We start from the raw sequence: 24030 nt of genomic DNA on the forward strand, positions 1-24030 counted from the left end.
TAATGCGGAAATAGGCGTGTCTAGGTCAGGTTCCGGCAAAGAGCTGTGCACATCCGAGCGTGTCTGCTGCTCGGGGGCCATTTTTGGGGAGCCTTTTGAGAGTTTCCTGTATTACAGAGCGCGGACACAAGGCGGCGCTTTCTGCTGAAATAACTTTATTTATGATGCTGTGCTCTTTGTGATTGCTTAGTATCTTTAGTTTTGTGTTTTGCGACTGGACTCTAAAGTTGGTTTTTATTTGATTTGTTTCTTTCTTTTTTTTAAATTACATAAGAGGTAGTTGGGATGCACGCTTTCAAGTTTAGGCCACTGTAAACACCTTGGTAGGTCAGGGTAAAACGGACTGAGCACAGTGCAGAGGACGGGACCCCGTGCATCATATTTCACTATGAAGAGTCTTGTCCCAGGCACTGTGGTTGGTCCATTTTTCATGGTTGTCTTTTGACGGCTGTATATCCCATGTTTGGCAAAGCCTGAAGATGTTTGGGACATACAAGATGGGACTTTTTACTCATTTATAAATGTAAGTGGTGTGAAAATGAGTTTGGGGCACTGATCTTGCAGTTGAATTTCCTTGGTTGAAGGACAACTACCACCAGAATCAAGGATTGTAACTCAAGCACATTTATGTGCTGGTGTGTGCCCTCTCTGGCAGGATCAGCTCTTATGCCCTTGTTTTTTTTTTAAACAAATAGGATTTAAAAATTATGCAAATTATCCTTAGGGGCTACAGGCTCAATGAACAACTATGGATCCTGAAGCCCATCAGGCTCATCTGCATATTTTTTTAAAGGACACCTGTCATCAGGTCTGCGTCACTAGTCTTGTCACTACTACCTGTTGGAGCAGCTCAAAAGGATCCCATCCCAGCCTTTATCTAGTTATTTCATACATTATTCATTGTAAAATCATCTATTTTTTGGCCACCAGCACCAGGAAGCACATCATTATACAGCCTCACATCATTACACAGGCTGTCAGTCATGCACTGGGGGTGTGGCTGTGCCTCCCACTCATGAATAGAGTGGACAGCTTGAATATGCTAATGCTTCATTGGACATTTCACAGGTAATTTGCATACAGCTTTAGGACCTCATTGCTTAGGTTTACAGCATGTAGAGGGACAATGAAGGGATAGAGGCAATGCTCTCTAATGGCAGTTTATGAAAATATATTTAGTTTAGGGGGTTATTTTGCATGACGGGTTCTCTTTAAAGGGAACCTACCACCACGAATCTACCTATAAAGGTAGATCGGGTGGTAGGTGGATGTAAGGGACGTGAGGAGAGCTCTTTTTAGAGCTAATCCTCACGTCTCCGCTAACTTTTGGGAAACTTTATTAACCTAATATGTAAATTTAGTTATGCGGCTACTGGGGCGTGGAGTAGCCGGCACAAGGCTACACAGCGCGGCTACTCCACACCCCGGTAGCCACATTACTCCTCCTACCCTGTTGTGTGCGGCGCGCAGCTACGAGGACTGACAAGCCGGCTACTGCGCATGCGCAGTAGCTCCGGCCTCGGAGCTGGGACTGCTCAGCCGGCGTTCTTGCCATCATATCGGACGAGGGCGCGCAGCTACGAGGAGCTGCGCGCTGGACACAACAGGGTAGGAGGTGTAATGTGACTACTGGGGCGTGGAGTAGCCGCGCTGTGTAGCCTCGTGCCGGCTACTCCACGCCCCAGTAGCCGCATAACTAAATTTACATATTAGGTTAATAAAGTTTCCCAAAAGTTAGCGGGGACGTGAGGATTAGCTCTAAAAAGAGCTCTCCTCACGTCCCTTACATCCACCTACCACCCGATCTACCTTTATAGGTAGATTCGTGGTGGTAGGTTCTCTTTAAGCCTTTATTTGTAAAACTAAGAGTGTAAGAAGCTAAAAAAAAGAGCCTACCTTACGATAGGGGCACACACCTACATGTCAGTGTGCCTGGATTACTATCCTTGATTCTGCTGGTAGATGTCCTTTAACCCCTTGCAAGAGCATTGTTTTTTTAACCCCTTCACGCTCCGTGGCGGATATATCCGCCACGGAGCGCAGTGACTTAGCGCTCAGTGGCGGATATATCCGCCACGGCGCCTATGCCGGCTCGGCTCTGGATCAGAGCCGAACCGGCATCGGGAAACACGGGGTGCCGGTGGTAACTAATAGCCGGCACCCCTGTGTAACACCCGCGATCGGAGTTGTCTCCGATCGCGGGTGCTTAACCCGTTAAATGCCGCGGTCAGCACGACCGCGGCATCTAACCTGCATCTTTCCCCCCACGATCGGCCCCCCCGAACCGTTTTCGGGGGGCGCCGATCGTTGCTATAGCAACTCTGGGGTCCGATCTGGACCCCAGAGTTACTTGCAAGAATTGCCGGTAAGATGGCGTCTGTGACGTCATCTTACTGGCACAGTGCCAGCCTATGCAAGTGCATAGGCTGACACTGATAATACTCTGCAATACATCAGTATTGCAGAATATTATCATGAAGAAGCAATCAGAAGATTGCTTGTTCATGTCCCATGGTATAAAAGGGAAAAAGTAAAAAAAAAAAGTTATTCAATAAAAAAATAAAGTCATAAATCACTAAAAATGCCCCAAACTCCCAAAACATATAAAGAGACATATAACTCAAAAAAAAGTCTAAATCATAACACAAACCCCACATATACAACCCGTAGAATAAAAGTAAATCATTATTGAACCCCCATGATAAACGCCGTAAAAAAAAACTGTTATAAACCCTCCAAAAATTATGATTTTTACCTTTTCAATCCCACAAAAAATGCTATAAAATGCGATCAAAAAACCATATGTACTCAGACATGATACTGGTGCAAAGTACAACATGTCCCGCAAAAAACAAGCCATCAACCAGCTCCGTAGCCAAAAAAGTAACAATGTTATGCCACTTGGAAGACGGCAATACATAAATGATAGATTTTTCCCCACATTAGGGTTTTGTTTGACAAATTTAGTAAAACGTAAGAAAATATATTCATGTCTGGTATCCCCGTAATCGTATCAACCCATAGAATAAAGATAACATGATTATTAGGCTATACAGTGAACACCAAAAAAAAAAAAAGTAAAAAATCCAGTACAGAATTGATGCTTTTCTACTCCTGCCCTCAAAAAAAGTTCCTAAATTTTCAACAATAGGTGATACCAACCCCAAAATGGTAACAATGGAAAAAGCATCTCATCCCGCAAAAAAAATGCCGTCACATGGCCCCAATAACGAAAAAGCGAAAATTGTATAGCCTTCAAAAGGGGCCAATGAGGAAACTAAAATCCTGGCAGCTGCAGCGCCCTCCTTCCCTTCTGCACCTCGCTGTGCCCCCTTAAAACAAGTAACGGCCACATGTGGGGGGTCTCTGTACTCAGGAGAAATTGCAGAACAAATTGTATGGTGGGTTTTCTCTTTTTATATTTTGGAAATGTGTAAATTTTAGTGCTAAATGAACGTATAAGGGAACAATATGACCATTCTAAATTTCACCTCCATTTTGATTCAATTACTATGAAGATCTCAAGGGGTTAACAATCTTCGTAAAAGCTGTTTCTGATAGCTTGAGGGGTGCAGATTTGAAAATGGGTTGGTTATATAGGGGGTTTTGATGCTAAATATGTAAAATTTCATTCAAAACTGTATTTATCCCCAAAATAGTCAATTCTGAAAATCCGGAAAACCGATATTCGATTTGTAAGCCGCGTGACATCAAAATAAATTATCCAGACATTTCAGAAATTATGAAAATGTAAAGTAGACAAATGGGAAATGTTATTCAGCAACTTATTTAGGTGGTAAATCTATCTGCCTGAAAACGCAATGATTTAGAATTTCGAAAATGGCAAATTTTTCAAAAAATTTATCATATTTTCTTTTTTTTTGTAAATAAACGCAAAACTTATCTGCCAAAATTTACCACTAAAATGAAGTACAACATGTGGGGAAAAAACAATCTCAGAATCGTTTTGATAAGTAACAGTGTTCAAAAGTTATAACCATATAAAGCGAAGCAAGTCCGAATCCAAAAAATCGGGCTGAGCCTTAAGCTACAAAATGGCTGCGTCCTTAAGGGGTTAATCTGAAAAGTGTCATGAGGATGCTGTCACATGTACCACTTTGACTCTATTTAGAAACTGAATCAAAGCTACTGCCAGACCGAATATGCATTTCTATGGAAACGCATGCAATTGGTAACCATAACCCGGTTTCTTGCATTGACTAAATGCAAGACACTGGGTGCTGACTACCGATCAAATGCATTTCCCGAGAAACACATTGGGGCTCATTTACGCTGGGTTTTCCCAAATATTTCCGATTTGCGCCGTCTTGCGCTGAATTGGCTCGAGTTTTGGTGCACGCGATCGGATTGTGGCGCATCGGTGCCGTGACAGAAATGGGGGGGCGTGGCCGTCAGACAACCCGACGGATTCGGACAAAACGCGGAATTTAATAAAAGAATTGTGTCGCAAAATCAGCACTTACATGCACCGGGAAGAAGAAGGTGAACTCCGGCGGACCTCAGCGTAGCAGCGACAACTGCTGGATATCAGGCGCACGACCTTAGTGAATCCCGGCAGACATGAATCCTCGCGACATCGCGACTGGACCGGGTAAGTAAATGTGCCCCATTATGTGATTGGGTTTTGAGAATGTTTTCTCTTCACACTTTGTACTTCATGTAGGCTTAAATAATGTGGGTGAAATGTATTGCGTTTATGAAAATTAATTCTGAAATTTTCTGCTTTTCAGAAAATCATACCAATGCACCTCCCTCTCCCAGCATATGGGAACTGGCCCTTAGATAAATCAAGCAAGACCAAAACCTTAAAAAAAAAAAAAAAAAAAGACTAATTTCCCGACTTAAGATAAATGTCCCTTGAGTGTTGGCAGAGTGGCAGTGCCGAAACATTTACGTTATTATTTGTGATGTTTGATAGATGCCTCCTGATAAAAAGGGGCCCATTGTGAAACATAATGGGGCTCATTTACTAAGGGTCCGTGGACCTCATTATCCTTGGAATATCTGATTTCCGTTTTGCTCTGCATTTAGAAGGGCTTTTTGTCGCACACGATCGGATTTTGGCACATCGGCGCTGGCATTCAGGTGGCACAAATCGGGGGTGGGGGGGGGGGTGGCCGTCTGACAACACGACTGATTCGGACTAAGCGCAGGATTTAAAATTCAAATTGTGTCGCAAGACATGCACTCACATACACCACGAAGAAGAAGGTGATCTCCGGCGGACTTCAGCATGCAGGATATCGGGCGCACAATCGTAGTGAATCGGCTGTACTTCATCTTCGTCGGATAGTTCGGATCGGGGATCGCGACAGGACCGGGTAAGTAAATGTGCCCCATTGTTTTTTTTCAGGCCATCATATAGAATTTTGTTCAGCAAATTTTTTTTTACTCTAATTGGCCCCCTCGAGTGTTTGAACCCTATGGAGCGTGATCACTCAATATACAATGTACTTTTATATTGCAATAGATCGTGACTACGCTACATTCTTATTTCAACCTGACTTTGAAGGCTCTCAGCAACTATGGCGGGAATTTATCACCACATTGGGGGAGATTTATAAACTTGCGTCACAAGTCTGGGGGTTTTGCGCCAAAAACACTGTCTAAAATGCCTTAAACCACAGTTATCAAGGCTTTTAGACCTTTTTTTTTTTGTCACTTTTCCGACTTGTCTGATTAAGGGACGTGGCCTTCGAGAAAATGGGCGCGGCCTTGCGAGAAAGGAGCATTGTTTATTGGAAATCGGACGTGTGCCCAAAATTCTGGCGCACAGTTTGGACCGACTAGAAGTAGGTCTAAAGTAGGAACTGACAGTCTTATCCTGCACCAGAATTCATCACAGTCATAAATCTGGCACAGCAAAAGACAAATGTTTTCCAGCTGGAAACTAGCGGAATCTTAGACACATTGGTAAATCCCCCCCATTGTCTGTTTTCTTGTACTACTCTTTGAGAACAAGAAGCTGGACAACATTGTGTAAATACCCCGCTGTTACTACAAATAGCCACCCCTTCCAGGTGACATATGGGTGGGGGGACTACACATTTTCTTTCAACTGCAGCATTAAAGGGGTGGGCCACTTTTCAATAAATCTGTTCCTTTAGACAGGTCTGTGCATGTATATGTATGTACCTGTGTCTTTGCCTCCTGTGACAGCTTCAGCTTTTCCCTGTTCTTCACACGCTGCACTTTGCATCTCCACAAAACTTCCTGTGCCTTACTCCTTCAGTCCATCTGTCATGGCAGCCTCCAGTGCGTATATTATCTTTTCGTCCGTCTGACTGACTTAGGATACATTCACACATTCAGTGCCATGGAGAGGAGGAGGGGTGAACACTCCTCTCTCCATAGAGATGCATGGCCGTGCCCATTACTGTCTATGGGAGACGTATGTGTCCCCCACAAGCTTGTGGCCGTACATACGTCCCCCAAACGTTCGTCTGAATGGGGCCTTCACAGGGAGGTGGGAGAGGAGCAGCAGAATGAGTCATAATCTCCTCTTGCAGGTCCCTCCTATTTAACAATGTAGAATCTTTGATTACATGTCTATGTGCAAGGTGCACAAAGAGTCTACACACAGCAAAAAAAGGAAACACCAGGGATGATGAATGAATGGGTGAGCATTCAGGGATTATTATTAAGGTAGTAAAGGCACATAGGCAATTTATGTTAAAGAGTGGCCAACCACTTTAAGTTGTTCGACGGCCATGTTTGGTGCCAATGTCATGAGAAAACCCCCCTTCTAGTGTTTTTTTTAGGAACTTTTCTGACTTGTATGTTAAGGGGAATGATCTTGGGGCAAAGGCATGTCAAAAATGTATCAGATTTATCATCCAGCATCAGACACAGTGGTAAATCTGGCGCAGAAGAAGATTGTCTACTCATACTCTGCACTGTTCTAACGTGCAACACTTTGACAATATATCCCCCAATGTCTTCTGCTCGTTGTACCTATGTGTACATTAGTAAATCTTACAGAACACACAGGCCATATAAAGAACAAGTATTTTATTATTTCCTTACTGCCTTACTTTGTATGGCTGTATAGCTGTTTTATTATAGGATGTCATAATACATAATTTTTTATTCATTAAATATATGTATTATACTACTTCAAGACAACAATGTAAAATCCACACCTTGTACATCAGCTGCAGCAAGCACAAGCTCTGCTGCCTCAGTTGGCCTCATAATCACATCCATGGCTTTAGTTCTTAAAACGCCAGGTATTATAGTAATCTGATTTGATGGCTCTATTTTGCATTTTTTTTTGCACTGAGTCCTTATATATGACTAATAAGTCATGAATTTAATCTAAACTTAAAACTTCCTTCTGGAAAAGTGGAAAACTTTAATATAGAATAGTAGTTGTTTTTTTAAATTAGATTACTATAGGAAATTACATCATAATTTTCCAAACGTTTATTATTAATAAGAGGGCTTTTGTTTTAAAAGATGAGTGGTAGCCATAATTGGTAAGGAAGGCTAGGAGAAAATGGTAAGTGTGATCAGTACTAAAGGGGCCAACTATATGAGGATCCTGTTATTCATTTTTTCTTATCAATCCCAATACCTGCGCTGCAGAAACTGCCTACTCTGTATTTTGTGGAAAAGGTGGTTTCACCACATACAAATTCAATGTTTACCACATTTATAGCACAGAAGAAAGGGTAACAGCGACAAGTGCGACACCACATAGAATCAATGACACAATAAATTGTCCTCCATTGCAGCACTGGCGTCTGTCTCCTCCTTCATCCACAGAAAGCAGTGCTGTTGAGCAGACATCAGTGCTATCAATCTCATCATTCATGTTAGCTGTGGCTTCCACAGTCCACCTTAACACATTAACCTTCAACTCCATGTCAGTAATCATCTGGTCCACCTTCAGAATTTCATTTTCTAGTTCACTGTGTTCCATTTTCTCTTTGTTAGTTGGTGAATCGCTGTAGTTGATGTTCTGGACGCTAAGTGCCCTAGAGGCAATAGCTGAAGTGTTGCCTGGAACACAAAAAGCACTTTAGAAGTCTCAATAAGAATGGTAAGTGCACATCTTTAGAGATAGAATGTTTATAGAAGAATAGATAGGGACAGGCAAGATGTTTTTGAAGCTTTATACCATGTTCGTTTAATAAAATGTTAGTATTTCAATGAAATAAAACAATCGGACATTCAGACTATTGGCATTCGCAATAAATCGTTTTTCCATTGTATTTAAAGTTGCCTTTTTAGGGCCTGCGCTAGGGTTGCAGAATTGGTTTGTATAACTTTCGCCATACAATAATAATTGTGTTATATTCTGATTTTTCAGAATGTTTTCGTTATAAATATAAGAAAAATTTTTCATAGAAAAATAGAAATTATCTTAAAAAGTAGTAGGTCCCTCGCTCAGTTGACCTTCTAACCCCTTAAAGACTTGGCCATTGTTTTTGCATTTCAATTTTTCACTCACCACCTTCGAAAATCTATTTTTCTTTTTAATTTTTATTTCCGTAAACAGAGCTGTGTGAGGGCTTGCATAATAAATGGTACTTCAAATTGATGGTATTTATTTTTCCATGCCGTGTACTGGAAAGTGGGGAAAAAAATTAAATGTGGTGAAATTGGTGAAAAAACACATTTACGCTATTTTCTTGAGGGCTTGGTTTATACAGCTTTCTCTGCAATCATGGGAATACCAAATTTATACAGGTTTTACTGTACTTTATTACATTTATAAATTTTAAAAATTTCCTACTTCATTGTACAGAGCTGTGTAAGGTGTCATTATTTTTAAGATGAGCTGTCATTTTCAATTCTACCATGAAATTACCTTATGATCACTTTTTATATAAATATTTATGTGTTGCAAAATGGGAAAAAAGTGGCGTGTCGGACATTTGGGCATTATTTTCAGTTTCGGTGTTCAATGTTGGGAATAACTATTTTTAGCTAAAGGCACTTAGCGCAAGGTTTTTTAGCTAAAGGCAGGGGCGCAACTGCCATGAGGCGAGTTGAGCATCTCGTCTCAGGCGGCGCGCTTCCTGCTCGACGAGGGGGCGGCACCGTGCTCCCACTCCTCTCCAGCCGGCACCGAGTTCCCCGCAGGCACCGTGTGCCTTACCCCCGCTGCCGCTGGACAGGACCGCGTTGCAGCCCTCCGTCCAGGACCATGCTCCCCGCTGGCACTATGCACCCGCCCTCGCTGTTCCCCGCTGCTTCCGGCACTCCAGTGCTAAGTCTATCTCCATGCTTCCGGCCGCTGGCCGACACTCCCACCCGCGCATACCTCTGCTCCCCGCATACCTCCGCTCCCGCCCCCCACACTCCGCCGCTCCCCCCGCTGCTCTCGCTCCCACCGTCCTAGCTCCACTCCAGCCAACCTAAGCTCCCGGCTCCAATTCCGCTCCCGCAGTCCTGGCTGCACACCCCCAGCCCAAGCTCCCAGCTCCGACCCTGCTCCCCCGGTCCCGGCTCCACTTCCCCTAACACAAGCTCCCGACTCCGACCCTGCTCCCGCGGTACCGGCTCCACTCCCCCCAAACTAAGCTCCCGGCTTCGACCCCCTCCTGCGGTCCCGGCTCTCAACCTCCCCTTGCTGCTGGGCTGCTGGCTCCCAGCTCCGACCCCCCTTCCCCCGCTCCCGACTCCCCCCCCCCCAACTCTTGCTCCCAGCCTGAAACCGCCACCGCTGGACAAGGCAGCAAACTTACCAAGACCCCAAGACCACAAAAGAAAGGTAATGGTATTTTATCTTTGCACATATATATATATATATATATATATATATATGTGTGTGTATATATGTGTGTGTGTATATATGTGTGTATATATGTATATGCTTGTGTGTGTATATGCGTGTGTGTGTGTGTGTATATATGTATATGTGTATGTATATATGTATATGCGTGTGTGTATATATGAATAAGTGTGTGTATACATATATATATATATAATGTATATGTGTGTATATTTGCTATATGTATGTGCAGTGTGTGTATATGCTGTATCTACAGTTTGTATATGTGTATATATGCTGCATGTATATGCTGTATTTGTAATATTTATCAGGACTTCTATTTTGTACTACATGGCGGTACGCTGTATGCATTTTATACTAAATGGGGGGGCCATGTATGCATTTTATACTACATAACGGTTTGCTGTATCTATCTTATTCTACATGGCGGCAGGCTTTATGCATTTTATTCTACATGGTGCTACACTGTATGCATTTTATTCTACATGGGGGTACACTGTATGCATTTTATTCTACATGGCGGCATGCTGTATGCATTTTATACTACATGGCGGTACTCTGTATGCATTTTATACTACATGGCGTGGAGCTTCATTTGAATATCATCTAAAGTTGATTTTTTGACAAAAGCAATGGTTTTTGTGCCTAACCATGATATGTTCCAGGATCAGCAGCACAGAGCCCACCAGAAAGTGCCTTTAGCTTTAAAATCTCATAAACCAGTGGTAGAATTCCTTTAAATGGTTTTACCTTGTTAGATCTGGTCTCTTCTATTAACTTGAATGTGACTGAGGTGGTTTAACCAGGCATGGACAATACACAGGTGAATGGCTGGTACTTTGTGCACTGAGCTCTTTCTGGATCTGGTGCTTGATGGGAAATGTAATTCTGTAAAGTCTGATTGGTGGAGGTGCCAGGAGTACCTTCCACACTGATTGAGCACCCCAGTAGACAAGCTAATAATAATGCATTCTATCTGCTGCCCTATTGCCTAATGCTTTACCTACTTTTTAGGTGACCCTAATTATTTAGTATTGTAACTCACTGGGTGCATTTGGAGGGAATGGAATTTACAATTTCTTTAGTGATTGGACTGTAAAACAGTTGGAGAGGATTGCTATCTCTTAACAGCGTAATATATTACTGTGATAGGTCACTATAGAGGTGAAGGGAGATTAGGTGAGAGTACTCTGCATTACACGCACTGCAAATCTCAAGGCTGGAAATGCATATGGCATTTAACCCAGTGGTACCATCTGCTGTATATTTAATGTGGTGGCACTATGCAAGTGCATAAATGAACAGCATAGAGGTAACGTGGGAACAAGAGTTCTGCCACCATGGAAATCAGGTGTGACTCAGGATCAGAGAAAACCCTTACTTTTAAATTACTTTGGTATCTAATATATTAGATAGAAGACTCCTGCTTTTACCACACTAGTATCCCCAAAACATACGTGCGTGATGCTTTTGGGTTGCCATGGCAGTAATGCACCTGCCTGCCATCATAAATGTAATAGGAGATTTTTTTTTTAAAGACATGAACACATGCTCAAGACCATTGGTGGAACTAAAAGTTTAGAAATGTCATATTTAAAATGGTAATGTCATGTCAATCACGCTGCAGTCACTAACCTCAAAAGGCCAAGACCTGGAGGACACATTTAAATTTATATATATGCTAACCATTTAGATAAAAGGACACAGATTATTTGCATGCATTTAACTTCTCCCTATATCCCAAAATCATCCACAATGTAATTATTGGGGGTTTGCAACCTTCAAGAGGCACACAAGATTATATGTCACACTATTAAGAATGTTTATGTGATAGAAATATGATAATAATTATTACTTGTTACTGTAATATTTAGGACACGCCCACAGTCTAAACTGTTTTTCAATTTCTCTGTTAGTTAAAAAGTTTATGAACAGCTTTCCAGAATGCCATCTTGCAGAATACCAATATGAATTGAGGAAAGGAAGGATTCAGCAAAGAATACAGAGTGAATGTAAGTTTAAAAATGAAGGGGGAGGAGCAAGAAAGAGCATTACAGGTACATTTTGCTCAGGTAACATGCAATACAAAGTGTGCTATATTCAATGATACTATTGTTTTTATGCAAAGTTTGTGGCAATGTGGGGCACATTTACTTAGCTCGTCACTGGAGTTCACAGAAAGTGCATTGTCCGACTATAAAGCACTAGGCTTCAGAAGTAGCATCACTATGATGCTGGGAGTTTCATTTATTAGAGCCTTCCCTCTCTCATTCTGTGCTGAAGCTTAACCTGCTGCAGTGATATTACATTAGGAAAATGGAGAAGAGCAGGAAGGAAGGGGGGGTGAGACCATAAAACAGTATTGACTAATAATATTCTCTTAATTTCTTCGCCTAAGGGATTAAGGATGTAGAAGAAGTGATTAGACTTCTAATCCTTAACACAGTAAAGAACATTATATATTTATCCCTCTTTGACTCTATGTAATTCCTTTATTTAGCTTATGTCCTGCATGGCCCTTGATATGCTGCTTACCTGTAGCACCAGTTTGTATTGCTGGTTGATGAGTTGGTGAGAGGGGGACAACCAGGCCCAACTCAAACACTTTGCACATGTCATTGTACAGAAGATCCAGACTACTGGAGAACTGCACCCATAGCCGCTCCAGCACCCGCCGATCTTCCTTGCTTAACTGCTTGTCCCGAAGAGCAGCAGTTAATATATTCCTGTTGCTTACTGCTAGCTCTTGTGCTCTTTCTCGTGTGCGTCTCAATTCATCACGCAGGTGTTTGCTATCTGATGAGCCACCAACAGAGATTGCTAGGTGTCTGTAGCAGGCCACCACCTAATAATTGGTACATAAAAGAAAAAAGGCTTAATTAATATGACAGTTATAGATACCAATACAAAAAATAGTCTAGGAAGAGGAGATTGGAAGGAGAAACACATCACTTCTAGATCTGACTACATGAATGAATGGTTTGTTTGTAGTCTATCACCATGGAGACTCATAGGTCTATATAAGTGTCAGGATTGGAAGTAGTGGATCCTCTGACCCACCGCGGACAATGACACCTGGGACCAGAATGTAAGTGGCACCCGATCTTCACCAGAGCCAGACGCGAAGCAGGATGATCTTTCTGCAGCGTGGTACCACCAGGTCGTTTCACAGGCATGACTTGTCTGCACTGGCAGCCAAGGTCGAGGTAGAGGAACCACAGGTAATCTCGTAGTCAGAGACAGGTAGGAGGTCGGGATGGGCAGCATAGGATCAGAGTCGGGGACGTAGCAATAGGTCAAGGCAGGCAGCGGAGGAGCATAGTCAAGAATGGAACCGGGTCACAACGGGAAAACACATTAACAGCGCAGGGCATCACACAAAACTTGGATGCAATCAATAATTGATAAGAAATGGCCTGCAGACACTGAATCCAAGGAGTTATAAAGAAAACTCTGCCCATGGCTACAGAGTGGACCAGTCGTCCTGACGGGAACAAACAAAGTGACAAAGATAGCAGCCCAGAGTCTGGTTCACTTTCTCAACCTGATCATTAGACTGTGGGTGATAGGCAGAGGAATAGTTCAATTTTACCTGCAGCTGGTTACAGAGGGATCGCCAGAACTTAGACACAAATTGAACCCCTCGATCAGACATGATGTGTTGAGGAAGACCATGCAGATGGAAGATATGTTGAAAGAACAAGCTGGCAAGACTTGGAGCAGATGGAAGATCTGGAAAGGGGACGAAATGGGACATCTTAGAAAACCGGTCCTTCACCACCCAGATGATGGTATTGCCAGAGGAAGGTGAAAGGTCCGTGACAAAGTCCATAGCCATGGGCAAGATACCAGCCAGTTTCAGAAGTGAAGGCTTATAATGGGGATAGCTAGTGCAGGATCCCTCAAAATCCTGATCATCTTTGACCAAGTCACCCACCAGTAGTAGCAGGAAATGAGGGCCACAGAGCGTCGCACCCCAGGGTGCCCAGCCAGGCGCAAAGAATGTTCCCAAGACAAAATCCTCTTCCGCAGTGCACGTCGGACATATGTCTTGCTATGGGGAAGCTGGCGAAGATCTACTGGTTCAGTAACAACCAATTGTTCTGGAGAGATTGCTGAGCAACCAGCTCTTCTCCAACGAGTTTGGAGGCACGGGAAAGGGCATCTGCTTTGATATTATTCTCCACAGGTCGAAAGTGGATTAATAGGTTGAAGCATGAGAAGAAGAGTGACCAATGGCTTGCCTGGGATTAAGACGTTGGGCTGTCTGGAGATACAAGAGATTTTTATGATCTGTATATATGCAGACTGGATGGCGAGCTCCCTCTAAAAGATATCGCCATTCTTCCAGGGCAAGTTTGTTGGCTAAAAGTTCTCCATCTCCAATAGAGTAATTTCTCTCTGCGGGAGAAAAAGTTCTAGAAAAGACTTTGCACATGAGTATTTGGCCCTTAGGCCATTTCTTGGTGAGCGTCGCCCTAGCACCTACGGAGGATGCACCCACCTCAATAAGAAGGGCTTCTCCGTGTCAGGCCTAGTGAGAACAGGAGCCGAGGCAAAGGCAGACTTTAACCTTGAGAAGGCGTCTTCAGCCGCGGAGGGCCAGAGGCATGGATTAGCGCCCTTCTTGGTGAGCACTATGATGGGAGACATCAGAGTAGAGTAATGTGGTATAAACTGCCGGTAAAAGTTTGCAACGCCTATGAACCTCTGGATGGCTTGTAGACCTTCTGGACGCGGCCACTGCAGCAACTGCCGACAGTTTAGCAGGATCCATTTGGAGACCTTTGTCAAAGATTATGTAACCGCGGAAAGGAAGGCTTGGTTGTTGGAACTGACACTTCTCGAGCTTGCGTTGAGACGATTAGCCCGTAGACAGCCAAGAACTTGCCGTACATGTGACTCTTAAGGTCTGGGAAAACACCAAAATGTCGTCTAGGTAGACCACGTCACACGTATACAGCAAATTCTTGGAAGACAGCTGGAGCATTGCAAAGTCCAAATGGCATCACGAGGTACTCCAAATGTCCATCTCAGGCGTTAAATGCTGTCTTCCATCAGTCACCCTTGTGGATCCGGATGAGGTTGTAGGCCCCACCAAGCTTGGAGAAAGTCTTAGAGCTGCGCAGGCAGTCAAAGAGCTCTGGATCAACGGCAGAGGGTAGCGGTTCTTAACTGCGATCTTGTTAAGTCTGTGATAATCAATGCAAGGACGAAGAGAGTCATTCTTCTTGGTAACGAAAAAGAACCCTGCACCAGCTGGAGAGGGGGACTTAAACCCTCTCTGCAGGTTCTCTTTAATATACTCCGACATTGCAGCAGTTTCGGGTACGGAGAGGGGGTACACCCGACCCCGGGGAGGTGAGGTACATGGCAACAGCTTTATAGGGCAGTCGTAGGGAGGATGTGGTGGCAATTTCTCTGTCAGCAAAGTCCTGGTAACACGTTGGTAGGCCCTCCAAAGACTTGGGAATCACGAAGGAGGCCAAGACGGGTACTGATAGAGACGCCACCATGCAACAGGAGTGACAAGTAGAGCGTGGCAGCACGTAGAAGGACAGTCTCTCCTTATGCAAAACACCGACCTGCAGGGAAATTGGCTCGGTGCAGTACCGGATCGGAAAGGATTTGTCCACTGTCCGAGGAGATGACCAGAGGCTTCTCGAGGAGGACGACAGGGATGTGATGGCAGGAGACCATAGCGGCATCCACAAATTTCCCTGATGGACCAGAGTCCAAGAAAGCAGAGACCTGGATCTGGGTGCAGGAGCCAATGCTGAGAAGCACAGGAATAGTCAGGCATGGAGAAGCTTTGCTTACACCTAGGGACGCTTCTCCCAAGAACCCTAGGTGCTGGTGTTTCCCGGACGTTGGGGATGGACAGGACAAGACCCAATGAAGTGCTCAGGACTGGCACAATACAGGCAGAGGTTCCCCTGACGTCTTCTGGAACGCTCCTGGGAGGAGAGTTTGGCTCTGTCCACCTACATAGGCTCCTCTGCAGTTGGTACAGCCAGAGGCTGGAGCAGCCTTCAAAAAGCAGGCTGGACTTGGGGACGGACTTCGGGTTGCTCGTGACGTAACTCTTCTGCACGCTCCATAAACCGCACGTCAATCCGAGTGGCTACCGCTCAGGGTAGACGGCAGTTCATGAGGGGCCAAAACATCCTTTTTTGAATGTTGTGGACAGTGCAGCATCGTTCCAGAAGAGTCCTGAGGACAGGTTACGGAACTGGGCTGGATATTCTCCCTTGGATGAGTTCCCCTGGCGCAGCGTAGTTTTAGCATAGGAGGCCCGTGCAGGTTCTTTGAATACTGACCGAATTCCGTCCCAAAGAGCGGTACCCCAGACCTTTCCGGAGAGGAGACTGATGATAAATGCTGCCTTTGATTGCTCCATGACAATTTGAGATGGCATGAGTTCAATGTGCAGGGAGCACTGGGTAATAAAGCCCCTGCACAGCTTAGGGTCCCCATCATTCTTATCGGCCATAGATAATCGTAGCCTAGGTTCAGTGGCAGGCAGGCTAACCGGAGCAGCAGCAGCAGGAGGAGCTGCAGGAGCTTGCAATTGAGTGGCTGAGTTGCCCTCAATTGCAGCAACATGGCAGTGACTTGTACTAGCTGTTCATCTTGCGTGGCAATCTGCTGGGACTGCTGGGCCACGATGGTGATAAGATCGAACTGAATAGGTAGCGGAACCTCTGCAGGATCCATGGCTGATCTTCACCAGAGCCAGCCGCAAAGCAGGATGAACTTGCTGTGGCGTGGTACCACCAGGTCATTCCAAAGGCATGACTTGTCTGCGGTGGCAGCCAAGGTCAAGGTACAGGAACCGCAGGCAATCTCGAAGTCGGGGACAGACAGGAGGTCAGGACGGGCAGCACGGGATCAGAGTCAGGGACGTAGCAATAGGTCAAGGCAGGCAGCGGAGGAGTGTAGTCAGGAACGGAACCGGGGTTACAACAGGAAAACACAATAACAGCGCAGGGCATCATACAAAGCTAAGGCACAAGGCACGAAGTTCCGGCAGGGTGTGATGGGTGGCACGGGAATCTGGGGGGGGGGGCAGGTGAGAAACGCAGGTGCCGCACCAGCGGGCACCGAGGGGCACTGGTGACAAAAAGAACATTACACACAAAACAACTGTACATTATGTGACCAAGAAATTCTGCAAAATTGTTTAATCTTTATGTTAGACTGGAGCATAATCTTAAACATCCACAATAATATTTTTGGCCAACAATATTTAAGGTTATCAAAGCCTCATTTTCTCAGAGTAAAGTGCATGTCAGTCAAAATTCCTGTTGGAAAGCCTGAAAGCGGAATTTGACAATGTATTTGTCAGGCACCAGGGGTAGTGGGCCCATTGGATCACCACGGATGATGACGTAAGCCGACACCTGGGAGCGTAGTCTAAGTGGCACCCAGTTTTCACCAGAGCCCGCCGCAAAGCAGGTTGGACTTGCTGCAGTGTGGTACCACCAGGTCGCTCAACAGGTTGTATAGCAGACAGGCAGCACGGAATCAGTAGTGGAAGGTCAGGTTGGGCAGCACGGAATCAAAGTCAATAACGGAATCGGGATCACAACAGGAAATCGCAATACAAGCACAGGGCATCAGACAAAGCTTTCTCTAAGACTATGGGGCACAAAGATCCGGCAGGGGACACAGGAAGGAGTTGGATAAATAACAGAATTGGCATTAGCCCAGGGGCCACTGATCCTGTTGGATATTTAAATATTTGGCTGCTGGAATTGTTAATACAAACTCTCCCACTTATGAACAATAACCAACATTGCAGCTGTTAATCATCTCATTTGTATGACCCTTTAAAGGTTTTTGATGTATTTTTCTTCTGTACAATACACAAGGACGAGGATAAATTACAGAACTCTGGGGGTCCAAGAGCTTTGAGTACCACCAGTTCCACGCAGTACAGAGAACTGAAAAGTAAATTGTTAAACTGGCAGCCCTAAAGAACCAGATGGAGCACCACTATGGTCATTGCTGAATGAAAAACGTTTCTATGGTAAGGTAATCAACAGCACTATATAAATGGGAATAATTTGGACATACTTCTTGCATATGTGATTTAAAAAGTCCTAGATCAATCATTTTAAAGGTATCCAGTCTCTTTAAAAAAAAAAACACATTATGAGCAGTTTTTTATGTATATGCTGATAAGTAATGCATATCTCATTTACTATATCAAAATTGCATGAACAAATATTACTGTCACCTTTTTCCCTGTGCATCTAAAATAGAGCCGCTCTGCCTTTCCCAGCAGCATCACAAATTACACATAATCCTAGCACACATCTATTCTTATCCAGCTACGCTGCATGGTCATCTGTCTCCTCTCATTCAGTAGGCGGCTCATATCCTTGTACTGACATTGAGCACTTCTAAAACGCAACACACACAGTATAACACAAGGAACAAAGCATTTTGAGAATTTGATGTAAACCGGTGGAATTATGAAAGGAGGCTATGTGCAGTCTCTGAGTATTATTCAAATAATATAAAGAAATTATAGGATTTCAAATACTATACAGCTTATTATTATAAGCTTAGATCAAAAATATCAAATACCTTGTTCAGTGCCTCCACTATAGCATTGCATTCATCCCTCACTTTCTGGAAGTTCACCTGCCCTTCAACAGCCACCTTGTTGTTTTGTATAGGCATTGCTGTTCACTGCTCTTCAGTATTCTCCAATAAATGTAGAAGTTTATCAAGCCACTTGGTTCTGTTCTTCAAATGCCATTTTCAGAATCAAATTATAGGGAGCTATGTCGAACTCATTTAGGAATATTATTTCCCTTTTTAGGAAGAAATCATAGTAGTAGCCTTCCTGAATTCAGTTGTGCAGAAGCGATAACTAGAAGAATGCTGATAAGTAATCCAAAGGATTATGAAAGGAGGTCCTAACCCTTGGTGAAATTATAAGGCCTGTGTAATCTCCTTATCTTGTACTCTTAGCTTTGGATCCTAAGTATTTTCTATGCAATTCTATTGTATGCATTTGTAAATGGTTTTGCCTACACACTTTATATTATGAAAAGTCTTTTTGGTTCTCGCCCTATTAGGTTTCAAAAGGCACTAAATAGTAGAATTGTGTAAAATATAATATTGTGTGTGCAGTGCAAAATACATTGGGAAATAATCAGTTTATCCCAGGCCTATGCAAGACAATCCTGGTCAAGTATCATGCATGTTATCTAACACACATACTATGCTACAGTAAACATGGTTTGTATAGTCTGAAGTGACACTTGTCACCATCATGGGGCTCTAGCCCCCCCCCCCCCCACCTTCCTGCCTTTGGGCGCTGTCCTGGTGCTTAATAATGATCAGCGGTGTGTGCATCAATCAGAGCTCATATTAATGACCTGTGGCAGAACAGCAACCAATCACTGCTCAAATTCCAACTTTAAGCAGCAGACAATGGCTCCTGTATATCGATGTTCAGTGGATTTTGGAAAGCACATGGTGAAAATTTCGGTTCAAAACCGAGTCTATGAAGCTCCCTATGTCACAAAGAGCGACTGTGCAAAATTTGTCGATTGTAAACCCGACGGTACGGATTCCTTTGCGGACATACACTCACCGGCCACTTTATTAGGTACACCTGTCCAACTGCTCGTTAACACTTAATTTCTAATCAGCCAATCACATGGCGGCAACTCAGTGCATTTAGGCATGTAGACATGGTCAAGACAATCTCCTGCAGTGCAAACCGAGCATCAGTATGGGGAAGAAAGGTGATTTGCATGCCTTTGAACGTGGCATGGTTGTTGGTGCCAGAAGGGCTGGTCTGAGTATTTCAGAAACTGCTGATCTACTGGGATTTTCACGCACAACCATCTCTAGGATTTACAGAGAATGGTCCGAAAAAGAAAAAACATCCAGTGAGCGGCAGTTCTGTGGGCGGAAATGCCTTGTTGATGCCAGAGGTCAGAGGAGAATGGGCAGACTGGTTCGAGCTGATAGAAAGGCAACAGTTACTCAAATCGCCACCCGTTACAACCAAGGTAGGCAGAAGAGCATCTCTGAACGCACAGTACGTCGAACTTTGAGGCAGATGGGCTACAGCAGCAGAAGACCACACCGGGTGCCACTCCTTTCAGCCAAGAACAGGAAACTGAGGCTACAATTTGCACAAGCTCATCGAAATTGGACAGTACAAGATTGGAAAAACGTTTCCTGGTCTGATGAGTCTCGATTTCTGCTGCGACATTCGGATGGTAGGGTCAGAATTTGGCGTCAACAACATGAAAGCATGGATCCATCCTGCCTTGTATCAATGGTTCAGGCTGTTGGTGGTGGTGTCATGGTGTGGGGAATATTTTCTTGGCACTCTTTGGGCCCCTTGGTACCAATTGAGCATCGTTGCAACGCCACAGCCTACCAGAGTATTGTTGCTGACCATGTCCATCCCTTTATGGCCACAATGTACCCAACATCTGATGGCTACTTTCAGCAGGATAATGCGCCATGTCATAAAGCTGGAATCATCTCAGACTGGTTTCTTGAACATGACAATGAGGTCACTGGACTCAAATGGCCTCCACAGTCACCATATCTCAATCCAATAGAGCATCTTTGGGATGTGGTGGAACGGGAGATTCGCATCATGGATGTGCAGCCGACAAATCTGCGGCAACTGTGTGATGCCATCATGTCAATATGGACCAAAATCTCTGAGGAATGCTTCCAGCACCTTGTTGAATCTATGCCACGAAGAATTGAGGCAGTTCTGAAGGCAAAAGGGGGTCCAACCCGTTACTAGCATGGTGTACCTAATAAAGTGGCCGGTGAGTGTACATACATACATACACAAACATACAGTCAGCTTTATATATTAGATATATGCATGTAAAAATGTTATGTATGTGCATAATGTAAAATGCATCTGCTTACTATATATACTATGGGGGAGATATATAAGTGCGTTTTCGCAAGAAATTGTGAATATTCTGGAGACTACACCATCTTCACCCTATGTGGGCTCGAAGGGAGCATAAAGGGTGCATTTCCGATGTGCACTTTGTAAAAATCAGTGAACATTCACCGCTGAAAACTTTGACAGGTTGGACCTTATCCACCAGCCAGCAGGCCGGCAAATACATAATGAGGCCTATGCCTTGTGAATGTATGCGCTGTGGTGGCAGGGCTTTATGCACAGAGGATGGGTGTATGATAAATCTCCCCCTATGTATATATGCAGGGCCGGTTTTAGAAAAACTGGGTCCCTGGGCAAAATTTTAACTATCATTAAATTCTTAACAATTGTGTGTGTGCCCTTTGGTTTAAAATAACCTGTAGTCAGTGTTTGTTCAATTTGTGATTCTAGTGATTTGCTATTGTTGATCAACAGATGGTAAGCTTTGTGGTTGGTTGGTTTAGTCTCCACCGTACCATATTCATGTACCATATTCATAGCTGGTGCCGGCGCTTATTTTCGTTATGTTTTTAAACCGATATAAAGCGTTTAAACGCTTTATTAATCTTTATTTACAAAGTGGCTGCACCGCACCGTGGTACGTGCTCGGCGCACCATGCGCGCGACCACTTTGTGCGCCTGAATAGGAAGTGGTCGCGCACATGGTGCACCGAGCGCGGACCACGGTGCAAGAAGGTACTTGTATATAAAGATTAATAAAGCATTTAAACGCTTTATATCGGTTTAAAAACACAACGAAAGTAAGCGCCGGCACCAGCTCACCCAGAGCTGGTGCACGGCATTTGCTGCTTATACCCACCATTGGAAGTGGTGGGTTTCCTTGAATTTTATAGACTGGAGCCCTAGACCGAAATTGTGTAGGACAGACACTACCAAGGTATACGAATGTGTGTAAGCCAACGCACCCCGATACCGATAGCTATACAATCCAAACAAAACAAGAAAAAGGTGGGATGTGTACACAGGGCTAGACAGAAATAACAAAAATGTTTATTGGATAAGTAACAATTTTAAACACAATCAAGACGGGACAACAATAAATATAAAAACACTTAAAAAGTACACCAAAGGGGTGTACAAAGCTGCCAAGGGCCAAGTTGCCCTAGAAACCCCCTACTACAGTCTACCAATAGTAGAACTACAGTAACCATAAGGACCAGAATATGAATAACCATATAGAGCTAAAGTGCAAAAATTGATGCATGAAAAGTGCAATTTGAACAATGTAACAAAGCTCTGATGCATTGATCCCTACATGCCCAACATATACAATACCATGTTGTCGTAGAATAAGACAATAAAGCAAGGCAGGCAGGTGTAGGCAGAGAGAAGGGGGGTAGGCAGACCCCACGTGTATCGTCACCTATTAGGTGGCTTCCTCAGGGGTAAGTGAAGGATTCCTGTGATGTCCTGGGTATATTTGGGAGCCCCCTCCCCCCAACCAATCATAGTCCCAGAGGCAGTAATAGACAAATCAACACAATTGGTACCTGCAGCTGTATACCAGTCAAGTGACTGGCCATGTGGTACGTCACATGACCGGAGACTAGTCACGTGATCGCAGGTCCTACAGGGCAGTGCTAGCAATCAAGCACAAGTAAATGTCCTTCCAAGGGTGAGACTTTTACAAGAAAATAATAAAAAGATTTATCTCTGTACAAAGTGTTAAAGAACAATGCAGTATACATATTACCAAAACATTAAGATCGGCGCAATAGAGATGCAAATACAAAACACTAGGAAGTGCACCTGGAACAGGTGTGCAGAAAGACTAAGATAAAGATGAATGGGTACAAGAGTATGTATCCCAAAAGGAGGAGGGGGTGAGTAAACATACACTCACCGGCCACTTTATTAGGTACACCATGTTAGTAACGGGTTGGACCCCCTTTTGCCTTCAGAACTGCCTCAATTTTTCGTGGCATAGATTCAACAAGGTGCTGGAAGCATTCCTCAGAGATTTTGGTCCATATTGACATGATGGCATCACACAGTTGCCGCAGATTTGTCGGCTGCACATCCATGATGCGAATCTCCCGTTCCACCACATCCCAAAGATGCTCTATTGGATTGAGATCTAGTGACTGTGGAGGCCATTTGAGTACAGTGAACTCATTGTCATGTTCAAGAAACCAGTCTGAGATGATTCCAGCTTTATGACATGGCGCATTATCCTGCTGAAAGTAGCCATCAGATGTTGGGTACATTGTGGTCATAAAGGGATGGACATGGTCAGCAACAATACTCAGGTAGGCTGTGGCGTTGCAACGATGCTCAATTGGTACCAAGGGGCCCAAAGAGTGCCAAGAAAATATTCCCCACACCATGACACCACCACCACCAGCCTGAACCGTTGATACAAGGCAGGATGGATCCATGCTTTCATGTTGTTGACGCCAAATTCTGACCCTACCATCCGAATGTCGCAGCAGAAATCGAGACTCATCAGTCCAGGCAATGGTTTTCCAATCTTGTACTGTCCAATTTCGATGAGCTTGTGCAATTGTTTCCTGTTCTTAGCTGAAAGGAGTGGCACCCGGTGTGGTCTTCTGCTGCTGTAACCCATCTGCCTCAAAGTTCGACGTACTGTGCGTTCAGAGATGCTCTTCTGCCTACCCTGGTTGTAACGGGTGGCGATTTGAGTCACTGTTGCCTTTCTATCAGCTCGAACCAGTCTGCCCATTCTCCTCTGACCTCTGGTATCAACAAGGCATTTCCGCCCACAGAACTGCCGCTCACTGGATGTTTTTTCTTTTTCGGACCATTCTCTGTAAACCCTAGAGATGGTTGTGCATGAAAATGCCAGTAGATCAGCAGTTTCTGAAATACTCAGACCAGCCCTTCTGGCACCAACAACCATGCCACGTTCAAAGGCACTCAAATCACCTTTCTTCCCCATACTGATGCTCGGTTTGAACTGCAGGAGATTGTCTTGACCATGTCTACATGCCTAAATGCACTGAGTTGCCGCCATGTGACTGGCTGATTAGAAATTAAGTGTTAACGAGCAGTTGGACAGGTGTACCTAATAAAGTGGCCGGTGAGTGTATAGTGACAATACATAAACAAAAAATAAAAATAAAAAAATGTGTAGGCTGTGAGTTATCAAGCATATGATCAATGACAAGGCAAAGGCATAGCAGATAGCTATGTAGGGCTGTGAAGTAGCCTGGAACGGGATCTCCAACATATATTGTTGAGAGACCCAAAACATGCATAAATAAGGAAGAAAACAGGTCTCATGTATAAAACAAACAGAACCATTTATTACTAGAAATGGCTGACCATGCGGAAAGAC

The 24030-nt window shown here is 44.1% G+C and overlaps 1 protein-coding gene and 1 long non-coding RNA gene across 3 annotated transcripts in view; one reads left to right on the forward strand and one right to left on the reverse strand.

Annotated features, from left to right (window-relative positions):
* Positions 1-7022: 7022 nt before the first annotated feature.
* On the reverse strand, positions 7023-18665 carry LOC140133047 (regulator of G-protein signaling 9-binding protein B-like). Of its 2 annotated transcripts, none has more exons than XM_072152629.1 (3): positions 18006-18071; positions 12299-12608; positions 7023-8025 (listed from the first exon to the last, which is right to left on the reverse strand). In XM_072152629.1, the coding sequence occupies exons 1-3, from the start codon at positions 18054-18056 to the stop codon at positions 7676-7678; spliced, it is 711 nt and encodes a 236-aa protein (XP_072008730.1). In that variant the 5' UTR covers positions 18057-18071; the 3' UTR covers positions 7023-7675. The 2 variants fall into 2 exon arrangements, with proteins under 2 accessions (XP_072008730.1, XP_072008729.1); XM_072152628.1 differs by lacking the exon at positions 18006-18071 and adding an exon at positions 18359-18665 and having other exon boundaries at positions 7024-8025.
* LOC140133048 (uncharacterized) overlaps positions 17215-24030 on the forward strand; it is a 31987-nt gene continuing 25171 nt past the window's right edge. The window contains exon 1 of the long non-coding RNA XR_011855778.1: positions 17215-17795. This is a non-coding gene — a long non-coding RNA (uncharacterized lncRNA). The remainder of the gene's footprint in view (positions 17796-24030) is intronic.

Source organism: Engystomops pustulosus, chromosome 5 (assembly GCF_040894005.1).
Source record: "Engystomops pustulosus chromosome 5, aEngPut4.maternal, whole genome shotgun sequence".
Taxonomy (NCBI): domain Eukaryota; kingdom Metazoa; phylum Chordata; class Amphibia; order Anura; family Leptodactylidae; genus Engystomops; species Engystomops pustulosus.

Coding starts and splice junctions, on each gene's coding strand:
- LOC140133047 (XM_072152628.1), bottom strand. CDS start 18,454: ATGCCTATACAAAACAACAAGGTGGCTGTTGAAGGGCAGGTGAACTTC. Junction 12,609..18,358: donor TAGTGGAGGCACTGAACAAG/GTATTTGATATT, acceptor ACCAATTATTAG/GTGGTGGCCTGCTACAGACA. Junction 8,026..12,298: donor AATACAAACTGGTGCTACAG/GTAAGCAGCATA, acceptor TTTGTGTTCCAG/GCAACACTTCAGCTATTGCC.